Genomic DNA, 12,720 nt, shown 5'->3' on the forward strand with positions numbered 1-12,720 from the left:
TCTCTCTGTCTCTCTTTCCCTCCCTCTCTCTCCCCAGTTCTGATGGAGATTTATGATGAGGGTAGCGGGGGTCTGTCTAGCAGTATCCGTTGTGAGTCTGTGAGGTGTGTGTCTGACTCATTGGGGAGACAGGCAATAGGCCCTACCTGCTTTACTTTTGGGGGGTAGTAAGGAGTGCAGCTGAATTGCCCCGGGGCAGGCACAGCAAACCTGCATACCTCCTTCACTTTTAATTATCCCCAACTTCCCCAAATACGCCCCTGTCCCACGTCACGCCAACGCCCATAAACCACTGACCGTCATCCAGCCTTCCTCCCAAACCATGTCTGTCCTTTCCACTCCAGACTGACCCTGTCAAAGCGGGCCACTCACTCACTCATTCCCATGGCACCCAGATGTAGTGAAAGCTGCCAGGACCTTTTTTTTGTTAATCCTCGGAGCAGCTTTGGGAAGGAAAGTGAATATGGATGCTGGAAGAATGTCCTGATGCTTCACACCCAGTGAAATATGATGGAGTTCATGATTACATTGTTAAAATATTCAAGTCATCTTCATGCCAGGGTGGTAACTCTTCATGCGAAAGGATGTTGAAAGACTGTACGGATGCTTTTGTGAGCCTGCCTGTATGTACAGTATCCTGTATGTGTATACTGAACAACGGTGAGGGCTTACACCAGCCCGAAGCTATTTAAAACAATTACTGGATTAAGAGGTGATGACATACCCATGAGAGAAGGGAATAAGGTGTCGACACGGGGCTGCATGGTTTTGTTTTTATCTTTTTGGGTTAGGGTTAGATCATGAAATAGTCTCTCCCACATTGCTGCAGCGGCATCCTGCACAGGTAGCCTAGATTGTGTGTACTGTAGATATTGTGAGTGTGAGCCCTGACTTGCTCGTGGTGCATGGTTAACGCTTGGGCTGAGTCCCCCAGAGACATGATAACTATTAAGGTTAGCAATCCCCACTGGTTCTTGCCTACATATTGTATATCTAAGGCTCTGTTGGCTATTTAGGTAAGAATTGAGGTAGGCCAGTAGGGTTTCTGGTCTCCCCTACTCAATGAGAAGTATAATAGTAGCTATTCATTGTTTTTTTCATGTTTTTTTTTTTTTTTTTTTACAAGCACTTCCCATTGAAGTCAATCCCAAGGAGTTTACCTCAGTGCCTTAGGGCAGTGACTCACACACTATGAAAAGTCTTTTGAATGTGCAAAACCATGTTTCTAGCCACAACCGTATCTTTACCTGTGACCCAGAGGAATTGGCCTCTGCCCACCCATTGGCTCTGACCAGCCATTTGGGAAACGCTGGGCTTGGGGTTCCCCATAGAGCATGGCCCTCCATTGAGGTTACTGCCATCTCCTGATTATGTCCAACCCCACACCTGCCCTCAGGATGAGCTTATTTACTCTGGTAATGACTGGGTGTTCACTACAGACTAGAGTGATCAGTCACATTGACGTGCTAAAAGACATTTGTAGGAACTCCTTAGAAACCTGGACGGGGCAGGTGTTACCTGCACGTACACTCAGAAAGAGAGAGGACACGAACAGGCAAACTCCTATTCCACTCAGCAGAGCCATGAATGAATAGGCCTTCTATAAAACTACTACTATATAACTGCTCTTCTGCTGTTACAACTGTTCTGTCTGCTCATTATCTACACTGTGCATATATGACTGTCACTTCTACACACATCCACAGATACTACTTCTATACAGATACAGGCTTACTTCTCTTAGCATTCACAGACACATGTTCATACATACACTTGTTTGCACATACAGTACACTAAATACCTGACATTATGCCTATTGCCCTCGGTAGCTAGAATATTGCTGCTGTACATTGTTAAAACAAGAAATTTGTTGTCCCTTGGGAAATGTTATCTAAAAGCTGTCCACACACACACACACACACACACACACACACACATACAGACACTCAAGCAGATGCAGATGCAGACACAGAGTTGATCGAGTTTTTTCTTTTATGTATGTGTGTGGTCCAAATGTATGTTGAAATTACCCATTAATGTTGGACAAGCTTTAAGTGGGAGCCTCTTTTCATGTCAGTAAAAGTTCACAGAGGTCAGTCTTATCACGCAACTATCAAACTAGACTCTACTGTACAAATAAATAAACATGACCTCCTGTCTGCCCCTTTCACTGCACCTGTTGTCAGGGCAGCAGGTCAACAAAATAAGCCCTTACACTTTGTTGGCAGCACCCTTCCACACACACACACACACACACACACACACACACATGCGTACACGCCTCCTTACCCACCCATCATGAGGATCAGAGTGAGAGATTTAGGGATCTGTCATCACCACCAGATCCTGTTGACTGCTAAAGGGAGGGACAGCTACGGTAAATCAGTGACACCCCCCCCCAACACACACACACACACACACACACACACACAGAGCTCTATTTCACAGCATCAGACAGATAGGAATGTGTCATTAGGCTGTACCCAGAAGCGCTCTATGGTCTTAAAAGAAGCAGCCATGATGGATGAAGACATGTGGAAAGAAAAACACAATATTAGAGCCAATAAGTTATACAGTACAGTATTCAATTTTTTGGGAGGTCAAAGGGTCAAGGAGCGAGAGAGGGTGAGGATTTGCAAGAGAAGTACAGGGACAGACAGACAGAAAGAGAGAATTAGCTGGTAAGCCGGTAATTGCTCTTTATGGAGAGGAAAGAGAAAAGGGTGGTGTTGACAGATTGTCGTAAAGGAATAATAATTTTTTCCCTGAACTTTATTTACAGTAGGTGTCTACCCTTTTCTAGTCAGGGCAGAGGAGAAGGGTCACACACAGTGCAGACCTGACACAGAAAACACACAGCAGGCACGTTAATCCTTTCTCACCACACAAGTACAATGTCATGGCTGTTTTTGTCAAATAGTTCATGTCCCCCCACCCCCGCATTAAGTATTTGTTTGAGGTGGGAACCATGGTTCTCTGGCAGACCTAAAGCATGTCTGTGTCAAAGTGTATCCATGACTGATTCGGGTCACATTGGAGTAATTATCAGTTATTAATGATGAATGTTGTTAGCTAATGATCAGGGAAATTAAGCTAGGATATGAGGTCATGGTTCGCACGCCTAATTTAAATGTGTTGAGAGGCTCTTCTGGCTCTTCCTGTGCTTGTTCTGCACTGCATCGATAGGACAGCAGAGATTGTGTGGCCTAAGACCTGTTTGCTCTTCTGTTTTGTCATCTGGACTGTTGTAAGCAGTTGCTATGGTTCATTGATGAAATTGGCCAGGACATGTTCACCGCCCAACCATTTCCCTCGACACAGAGGATTACAACCTGAGAACACTTTCCTCCTGATGTCGTTACGCCAGGTGGCTCCTGTCTCATGGGTCTGGTTGCAATCGGGTACTGCTAATTTTGGGAGTAATATCTTGCCACTGTATCCTTCGTTTTGCGACATAAATGGTCATAAAAAAATCATCATAGGAGTAAGTCTGAACTGCTGAGCAGACTGGTGTGTGTGTGTGCATGCATGCTAGGTAATCCAACTAGTAAAATTCAATAGCATTGGCCCATATTTAAGTGCGTTAGCCTGTATCGTGGTGATACAGAGCCAGCAGTGTGTTTTACCTTCAATAGATGACATAATGGTTTGGAAAAGTGTCTGTTGTTCTTGTCCTGCGGGTAGTGTGCTGGAGTTCTTATCTGCTCCCCTGAGACTGGTTGCTTAATGCTGTAACCTAGCCCCTGTTACCACACTCTTCCAATTTAGCATTACCGTGTTGAACCCAATGACTTAACTTTCTGACTCGGTTGGTAAGTACTTTGAGGTGACTTGGCCACAAATGTTGTTTTTGTTGTCACCCATTGTTTTTATGTTAGCAGTGGCTAAAGTTAGCTCAAGTTAGTAGTGGCTATTTAAACAAATCTGAACCATGGGTTACAGTTTCTCCTGGCCCAAAGACTTCTTTCAGGGTAAGGAACCAGTTGACTAAGGTGTATAAAAGGGAGCTGTCCCGTTAAGACCAAAAAGAAAAGTATATAGCTTGAACCTATTCAAGGACAACGTTTTATCATCCTCTCCACACTGTCCCCTTGAGTGATGACTGATCATCTGATATCCAACTAATGTCCAATTTGAAGGGTACTTCATGAAAATGTAGTTATCTTAAATCACATTAGATTGTTACTTTGTAAATATTAACTAGTTATATTTAATTAATTTGTTTAATTGACTAGATGGAGCCTTGCCTTGCATTTGCCTTGCTCCTTCCTATTGTTTGATGTGTTGCCTCTCCCCTTCAGCTGCTGGAGTACATGGGTAAGGGGAAGAGCATTGTGGACGTGGGCTTGGCCCAGGCCCGTCGGGCCCTCAGCACACGCTGCCACTACTACGAGCTGGAGATCACTGACGCAGGAGAGAAGTGCTACATCGCCTTGGGTCTGGCACGCAGGGTAAGAACGTCTTCATGATTATCATCATCATTATCATAGTTACTGTTACCATCTTCATCATCATCATCATCACCGGTCGATGCTAAACCATCTGAGTTTGTGATGGCGTTACACAGCCTTAAAGAAGTTAAACAGAAATCGTCATTAGCCCAGCCTTGACAATCCTCTCCTCCTCCTCTTCTCTCACTGTTTCCACTCAGAGTCCAAGTGATGGATGACCAAGAAGGAAAAAGCGAACAAGAGTATAAATATTGTCTCATTTGAACCCCTCATTTGGTTTTCCATTAAAAACACACTGTTCCATTTACATGCTAACCTACCATGTTAACATGATAGCATACTGAAGTGGAATGTTGGAAATGTGCTGTATTGGGCCAGCTCTCCACCCTGCAAGATTACAGTTATTTTTTTCCTTTCTTTCTTTCTCTCCAAATTAATTTAGACTCATTCCAGTGGTGTCTCTTCATAATTGATGACAGTAATTAACACCATATTGTGAAAATAGGTGCCATCAATCTGTTAAATTAAATCAATTGTCAAATTAATGTTTCCACAACACAGAGACATTGAGCTAGATTTGGCAGATCTGGACATCCTGTTTTTAGTAGATTAAATAGCTCCTACTTAAGATACTATGTCAGCTATTTTATCAGATAAGATCTCTAACAAGAACTAGAACTCTAGAACTAGAACTCTAGAACTAGACAGCTAGAACTAGAACTCTAGAGTAGTTCTCTACTCTAGTGTACTGACTGTATATGCAGCTTCTGCTCTTGCAACACAGAAGAGGCCTGTTTATGACAATTCCTTCTGATGTAAACACTTCCTTCAGATAGTAACACCAAGGACGTACTGTATCCAAAAAATGACAATATCGATTTTTCCCATTTCACTTTCGATCAGCTCACCCCATGAGAAGTGAAGTGACAGAGCATTGTTTATCTCCTGTGTCCCTAATTTCATGTGCCACAGTTACTCCACCCCCCCACCCCACCTCTACCCCTCCTGCTCTGCGTTTGCAGGGCCCTGGGGCTGGAAGGGGGAGAGAATAGAGCTCTGTGATTTCACTGATTGTTTTCCGGGAATTGTTTTCTGGAGCAGTCTGCGGTTCTGCTGAGGCACCATAAATCCATCACTCTCTCATTCCTGAGGTTTCAGACCAATCCCCCTCCACCTCCTACCAGGTCCAATGAGGCATCCTTTCATCGCCGTGTTGATGTGAACCATTACCTCTCGCTGAAAAAATCAAAACAAAGGCACCATCCAGGTTCACCAAACGCTTCATCCCAGTTGGGTGAAAGCAGATGAGTGTCAACTTTGACTCCTCTTCTGGATAATGGAGTTATTATGTGATATGCATTCTTGAGTCACTCTCCTTCTCTCTAGCCCCCCCCCCCCCCCCCCCCCCCTCACATCCTCTTTTCTCCACCTTGGAATTTTATCTGATCATCTCCTCCTCCATTGCCTCACCTGTATCATCTCCTCCTCCATTGCCTCACCTGTATCATCTCCTCCTCCATTGCCTCACCTGTATCTCCTAGCCTCTCGACTACATCACCTTCTCACTCTCTCTCTATCCGCTGTCCTGTCTTCCAACTCTTCTCTGTCTCTATCTCTCCATCAGGCCGTCAGTAAAGTGCTGTGGTTATAGGGACTTACAAAGGCATCTCTCTTCTCATTCTGCTCAATGAGAGTTAGCATTAGCGTGACCTGGTGGCTCTACAGTAGACGCCTTTGTTACAGCGCATTACAGTGAACAATACCAGCATACAGGCTATCGCTGTAAGCCCAGGTGACGCCATCACCAGGTGATGTTACTCACCGTGTTTAAGATGAGTATCGGAGCGTTTAGAGAAAAAGGTTTCATCAATGGAGAGTGGTTTCTTGCTGTGGCAAGAAAATGAGCTGTATCCTCTGATCTACTATATATGCAGTCCCCTGCTTAATTATTGGGACAGTGAAGCATTTTTTCCTTCTTTTGGCTCAATACTCCAAAGGTTTTGGATTTGAAATCAAACAATTACTATGAGGTTAAAGTATAGATTGTCAGCTTGTATTAAGGGTATTTGTGTACATGTTGGTTTCACCAGTTAGAAACTACAACACTTTTTTGTCAAGGAATTACAAGGAAATGCCTCCTAACTCAGTGAACGGCGCTTTATCATACAGCAAAACAATGACCCCAAACATACTGCCACAGCAACCACAGTAAGGAGTTTTTCAGGGCCAAAGGTTCTTGACTGGCCAAGTCAATCTATCGATTTAAATTCAATTGAACATGCATTTAATTTGCTGAAGAGGAGACTTAAGGCAAAAAGATTTCAAAATAAACAACAACTGAAGATGGCTGCAGCACAGGCCTGGCAGAGCATCACCAGAGAAGATACCCAGTGTCTGGTGGAGTCAATGGATCACAAACTTCTTCTATGTTATTGCATGCAAAGGATTTGCCACCAAATACTAAACATTATAAATAAACTTAATTTTCTTAATGAGGCATCTTAATCTGTCCCAATATTTGTTGTGCTCTAAAATAGGGGGACTATGTATAAAAAGTGTTATGTACAGAGAATCTATAGTAATTGTTTGATTTAAAATCCAAACAAAAATTCCAAAAAAGAAAAAATGCTTCACTGCCCCAATAATTACGTAAGACACTATGATGACGTATCATTGGGTGTGTCATCACAATGCAGATCGTTTTGATTAATTGATATGTCAACAGTGCTGTAGAGAGAGAGGTAGGGTAGAAGGGGGTGGGGAAGAGCTAGAGAGAGATTGAGGCATTATTTTTTTTAAAGCCAAATGGTCTTCCTAGAAAGGAGGGTAGTACTCCGGACCGTAAATAAGACGGTAATTTCTAAGTAAATCCACAATAACAACATGGTATAAGCCCGTTATAAAGGTATAAAAGTAAATGGGAACACAACAGTCAAATTTAGTGGCTAAATGTACTGTTTACCGTTACGGTTACTGTTTAATTCCCATTTATTTCCTCCCCCAGACAGACACAATTGTGTTTACTAGGAATTGTGTCATTGGTCATTGTCATGATGATAACATTACTTGGAAATTGAACGGGAACAAGAGAGTAACAGCTTGCTTTAATATACGGAACCGAAATACCATTATTACGCAAAATGCGTAGTCAAAGAACAGTCATTGCTTGAAATTGTGTCTGTCTGCAGGAGGAATTACATGGAAATTAAACAGTAACCAGCCACTCCATTTTACCGTCCTGTTGCCATTTACTTTCAAGGCAATGAAGAGTATTACAATAAGTAATAAGGCTAATCTGTTTTAAGACAGGATGATAACAGGATTCAGTTAAAAGAGAATTTACAATGGAGCAGACAACCACGTTCATGGAATTGAAGAATTCCACAACAGGTAGGCCTATATGGCCTATTTACAGAAAATAAAGTACTACAGAAAAGAGACCTTTACTGCAGAACTTCACATTGATGATCAGGGTGCCTCCTGGAACTGTGCCTTTTAAGTGTGACTCATGCTCAGATGTTATTAAGAACAACACTGGGCCTCTTACAGGATTTATGTTGGATCAGACCACCTGGGGCGAACACACACACACACATACATACATACATACATACATACATACATACATACATACATCACAGTATAAATGACCCCCCCTGGCCATTGAGTTTTCATTAACATGTTTTGACCTAATTTCACAGGACTACCCCAAAAACAGACACCCGGGCTGGAGCAGGGGCTCCATAGCCTACCATGCAGGTAAGAGTCTTAGAATAACTACCTCTGTCCTGTGTCTGTCGGCCAGTCTGCAAGAAGACCTGCATGTTTATCTGCCTGACTATATGTCTGTACCTGTTGGCCAAACATTAGTTGTGTGCTTACTTTGGCACTACTTTAATTGTTGATTACATCAGATACATGTATCAACATCAATATATGGTTTATCAAAATGATGTTTTGCATGGTTGTTTTGGTTAGGACTCAGCCCACAGTGCCCTGTTGGCATCAAATTCCACAGTGAGGACCTCTTATAGAACAGAATGTATCGTTCTCTCTCTGTATGAAAGGATTGTGTTGTCCTTGGCTACCTTATAGAGTGAGAGGGAGAGGAAAAAGGAGGAGTTGTCCAACTCAAACACGTATGGACAGGGAGGGTTGCCCTTGACTAACCTATAGAGTGAAAGAGCAAGGCTGAGAGAAAAGGAGTCCAACTCAAACATGTATGGTGGCTTACACCCATCAGCAGCATGTTTCTCTTTGGATAAGCCTGTGTATGCTGAAGTAATTGCTTATCTCTCTGAGTCCTGATTACATGAAACCCCTCCTAGTGATTTCTTCATGTTTCATTTGGTCCATATCTCTTTCCATGGGATACACCCCTTTTCTCTTCCTATCCACTAATGATGAGAAAGTGGCTCTTCCTTTTCAAATGTGATCCTTTGACCCCGATTGGATAGTGACCCATTTGGTATTACATAACAGAGGGTGAGGTTGAGATGAGGACAAATGACACGATTTTGTCAAAGTCTCTCACTTTTTACTACATTAAACTACTATATACGATGTGTGCAGAAACATCATCTATCTCACTCAAGACTCAAACACACACAAAGCGAGTACACTTATTGTACTCATAGAATATCCCTCTCTCACAGACACAAACACGTGTACACAGATACAAAATGCGAGAACTTATAGATATCTCTCTCTTTCTCTCAGATGATGGGAAGATGTTCCAGGGGAGTGGTGTTGGAGACCCCTTCGGTCCTCGCTGTTTGGAGGGGGACGTTATGGGCTGTGGCATCATGTTCCCACGGGACTACATTCTGGACAGTGGAGGTGAGTGGCTTGATTGGCTGCTGCTGAGTTCTTATGCAACAACCAAGAATATTGTCATTGGTTGAGAAAAAAAATGCAGCCAATGTGGAGTGGTGATTTTGAATGCCATGCATTGTTATACTGTATGTCACCTCATTTACCTTCCTGTCTGTCTGTGTCACAGATGACAGTGACGATGGGGACTTGGAGGTGCGTCCGAAGCAGCGCCGGGTTCAGAATGACCTGTACATGAATGATGAAGATGAGGAGGAGGATGGAGAGGAGTTGGAACAGGAGCAGGAGGGGAGGAAGGTCATGGTGAGAGACTTTATGTTTATGTACCAACATGGGCACTACTAGCTATCTCTATTCAAACAGGGACAGACCAGAAACAAGGGGAATGGACAGACCAGAAACAAGGGGAATGGACAGACCAGAAACAAGGGGAATGGACAGACCAGAAACAAGGGGAATGGACAGACCAGAAACAAGGGGAATGGACAGACCAGAAACAAGGGGAATGGACAGACCAGAAACAAGGGGAATGGACAGACCAGAAACAAGGGGAATGGACAGACCAGAAACAAGAGGAATGGACAGACCAGAAACAAGGGGAATGGACAGACCAGAAACAAGAGGAATGGACAGACCAGAAACAAGAGGAATGGACAGACCAGAAACAAGGGGAATGGACAGACCAGAAACAAGAGGAATGGACAGACCAGAAACAAGGGGAATGGACAGACCAGAAACAAGGGGAATGGACAGACCAGAAACAAGGGGAATGGACAGACCAGAAACAAGGGGAATGGACAGACCAGAAACAAGGGGAATGGACAGACCAGAAACAAGGGGAATGGACAGACCAGAAACAAGGGGAATGGACAGACCAGAAACAAGGGGAATGGACAGACCAGAAACAAGAGGAATGGACAGACCAGAAACAAGGGGAATGGACAGACCAGAAACAAGAGGAATGGACAGACCAGAAACAAGGGGAATGGACAGACCAGAAACAAGGGGAATGGTGAATTAGCCCAGTGTAGTCTCGCATAGCCATACCTCCAAAACACAATTTTTTCACGCCTCCTTTGGCGGTCTGGAGAATTTTAGATTAGACGATCTGGCTTGGATTGAACCTGGAGGGCATTGTGAGAATGAGCTTGCAATGTCATTGGATGTTACATTCCAAGAACCCTCCCCCACGTGCCCGTAGGTGATTGCTTGTTGTCGTGTGTTTTTTGCAGAGAGTTGTTGCCTATGCTAGCTTGCAACTACTGAAGAAAATGGAAGAAAACCTGAAGACTGTATTCTTGTGAGCCAGAAGTGTGCTCTATACACAAAATCCAGTCGATGAAGGCATTAGGTCATTGATTGGTTTGACGTGTGGCAAGGTGTCACTAATTTCAAACAGGTTTCCAAGCCTTTGTAGGTACTTTCTGCAAAGGATTTCACCAGGCTTTCTGAACAAGAAAAGCCTGGTCTGAACAAGGTTAGCCAAAGTGGAATGGAATGAGCTCTAACCCTAAAGCTGGTGTGTGAACATTGTCTCACTGCTGCCCTCTTGTGTCTGAATAGGTGTTCTTCACACGGAATGGGAAGGTGGTGGGACGGAGAGAGATGGCCGTGCCAACAGGGGGCTTCTACCCCACCATCGGCATGATGAGCACTGGGGAGAAAGTCAGAGTGGACCTGCACCCCCTCAGCGGCTGAGGAGAGACAGACGGGATGGGGGAGAAGAGGAGTAGAGAGAGGAGGGGAACTGTAGAGGAGACAGAGTGAACTCTGTGTGAACGTTGCCTGTAGGCACAGATCTAGGGTCCAGCTTCCCTCCCCCAATCCTAACCAAAGCCATAGGGGGGGAATATGCTAAACTGACCATAGATCAGTGGGTAGGGGCAACTTGATTATAGTCCAGTATGAGGGCGGTAAAGAAGAAAGGGATTTGACCCACATACTGTATACTCACTCACTCACTCACTCAAACACACACAAAACAGTTGGGAGTACGGTAGGGAGGATAGTGTAGTTGAGGCCTCACTAGTACTGTATACCGATCCACACCACTGCTGGATCCAGCATGTTACTTGGAAAGTCACACCTCAGTTCAGTTTGCAATGGGTTCCTCATATCATAAGAATGAAACACATGCTACTAGAATGGTAGAAAGAATGAGTATATTTAAAGCTGATATGTAAAAAAAATTATACTGCATGGGTGCCTCATTATAGTGCTGAATTTTATCATGTTTTTAGAAATGCCAGAAACGGTTTAAAGGGAGATCGCTGGACCAATCAAAGGTCTTAAGAAGCTATCAGGCAGTCTTATTAAACTTATTTTATTTTAATATTTGAGATTTAATTCAAATGCTGAAAAATGTACCCGTAGCCAAGAATTGCGACTCTCAGGTATATGCCAAAATCAAAATGACTGTAAACAACTATGATGCTATGTTGTGTGTTTTCTAAGACTATGATGATGCCATATCCTTTTATCACGAGCACTTTAGATATACTGTATTATGATGCACTACAGGCATATGAAAGGCTCCTTTGTTTTGCATGTCTATGTTCTTTCTTTTTCTTTTATATAGTCAAATGACAGTTGAAATAACGAAATGAAATGAAATAATTAAATACTTGACAAACACATTTACCTAATGTTTTGATTAGATTAGATTTATCATCCTTGATAACGTTAGTGTAATCCAACAATGTTATTACATTTTATGATTTCAAAAGGGGATATTTTGTACTCAACTGTACCTTTCATAATACTATTTGATTTCCTAATCACCATTTTGGCTCATCAATCTTAAGTATCATTGATTTGAATGTATGTGTCACCTCTGAATTATGCACTTGTATGCAATGTTTAAATACCCAAATAAAGATGATAATCTATTTCTATACAATGGCATTCTTCGTGTTTTCATTTGCACTTGGATGAAAGACTGCTGGATGGCCAGCAGAGGGTGATGTCACCTTTGGGAGGGATTTTGGGTTTCATAGCATGCCATTTGGGGTTACATCCAGTCTTGCGTTGGGGTACAGTACAAACACAATAGCTCTAATCACATGTAGATTCGTCCATTTTGTAGAATGGTGTGTGTGTGTGTGTGTGTGTGAACTGACAGCAGTGTAAAATGAATAATGACACTAGTAAACATTGCTATTCACCACATCAGCTTGACTACACTGCACCACCACAACTTCAACTGGCAAATGTTTATTTCATAAGGGCTTTGCTTGGCTGTTCTCTGCAGTCTAAATCTGGTATTACTATAGGCATACAGAAGTTACAGATTTACATGGACTGAAGTTGCATTTATGGTATCTGTTTCAAACTTTGAGCTGCATTCTTATGTATGAAAGGTGCTATATAAATAAAAGCGTATTACTTATTACTTGTTTCAAACCTATTTCAGAAACACAAGGTGCACCAGTGTCAG

At 42.9% G+C, this 12,720-nt stretch overlaps 2 protein-coding genes across 2 annotated transcripts in view; both read left to right on the top strand.

The window, feature by feature from the left end:
• LOC310803649 (arf-GAP with GTPase, ANK repeat and PH domain-containing protein 2-like) overlaps positions 1–1,444 on the top strand; it is a gene marked incomplete at both ends in the record, with an annotated part of 9,845 nt that extends 8,401 nt beyond the window's left edge. Inside the window, 2 exons of the mRNA XM_083668503.1 lie at positions 38–99; positions 1,397–1,444. Of these exons, the coding sequence (XP_083524629.1) occupies positions 38–99; positions 1,397–1,444 (110 nt within the window). The remainder of the gene's footprint in view (positions 1–37; positions 100–1,396) is intronic.
• Positions 1,445–2,298: 854 nt separating this feature from the next.
• On the top strand, positions 2,299–12,622 carry LOC310803650 (SPRY domain-containing protein 3-like; the record flags this gene model as incomplete). The annotated part of the gene is made up of 6 exons (XM_083668504.1): positions 2,299–2,310; positions 4,302–4,451; positions 8,153–8,210; positions 9,171–9,290; positions 9,454–9,587; positions 10,848–12,622. The coding sequence occupies 6 exons, from the start codon at positions 2,299–2,301 to the stop codon at positions 10,980–10,982; spliced, it is 609 nt and encodes a 202-aa protein (XP_083524630.1). The 3' UTR covers positions 10,983–12,622.
• Positions 12,623–12,720: the final 98 nt, after the last annotated feature.

Source organism: Argentina silus (genome assembly GCF_951799395.1).
Source record: "Argentina silus genome assembly, chromosome: 4".
Lineage (NCBI taxonomy): Eukaryota > Metazoa > Chordata > Actinopteri > Argentiniformes > Argentinidae > Argentina > Argentina silus.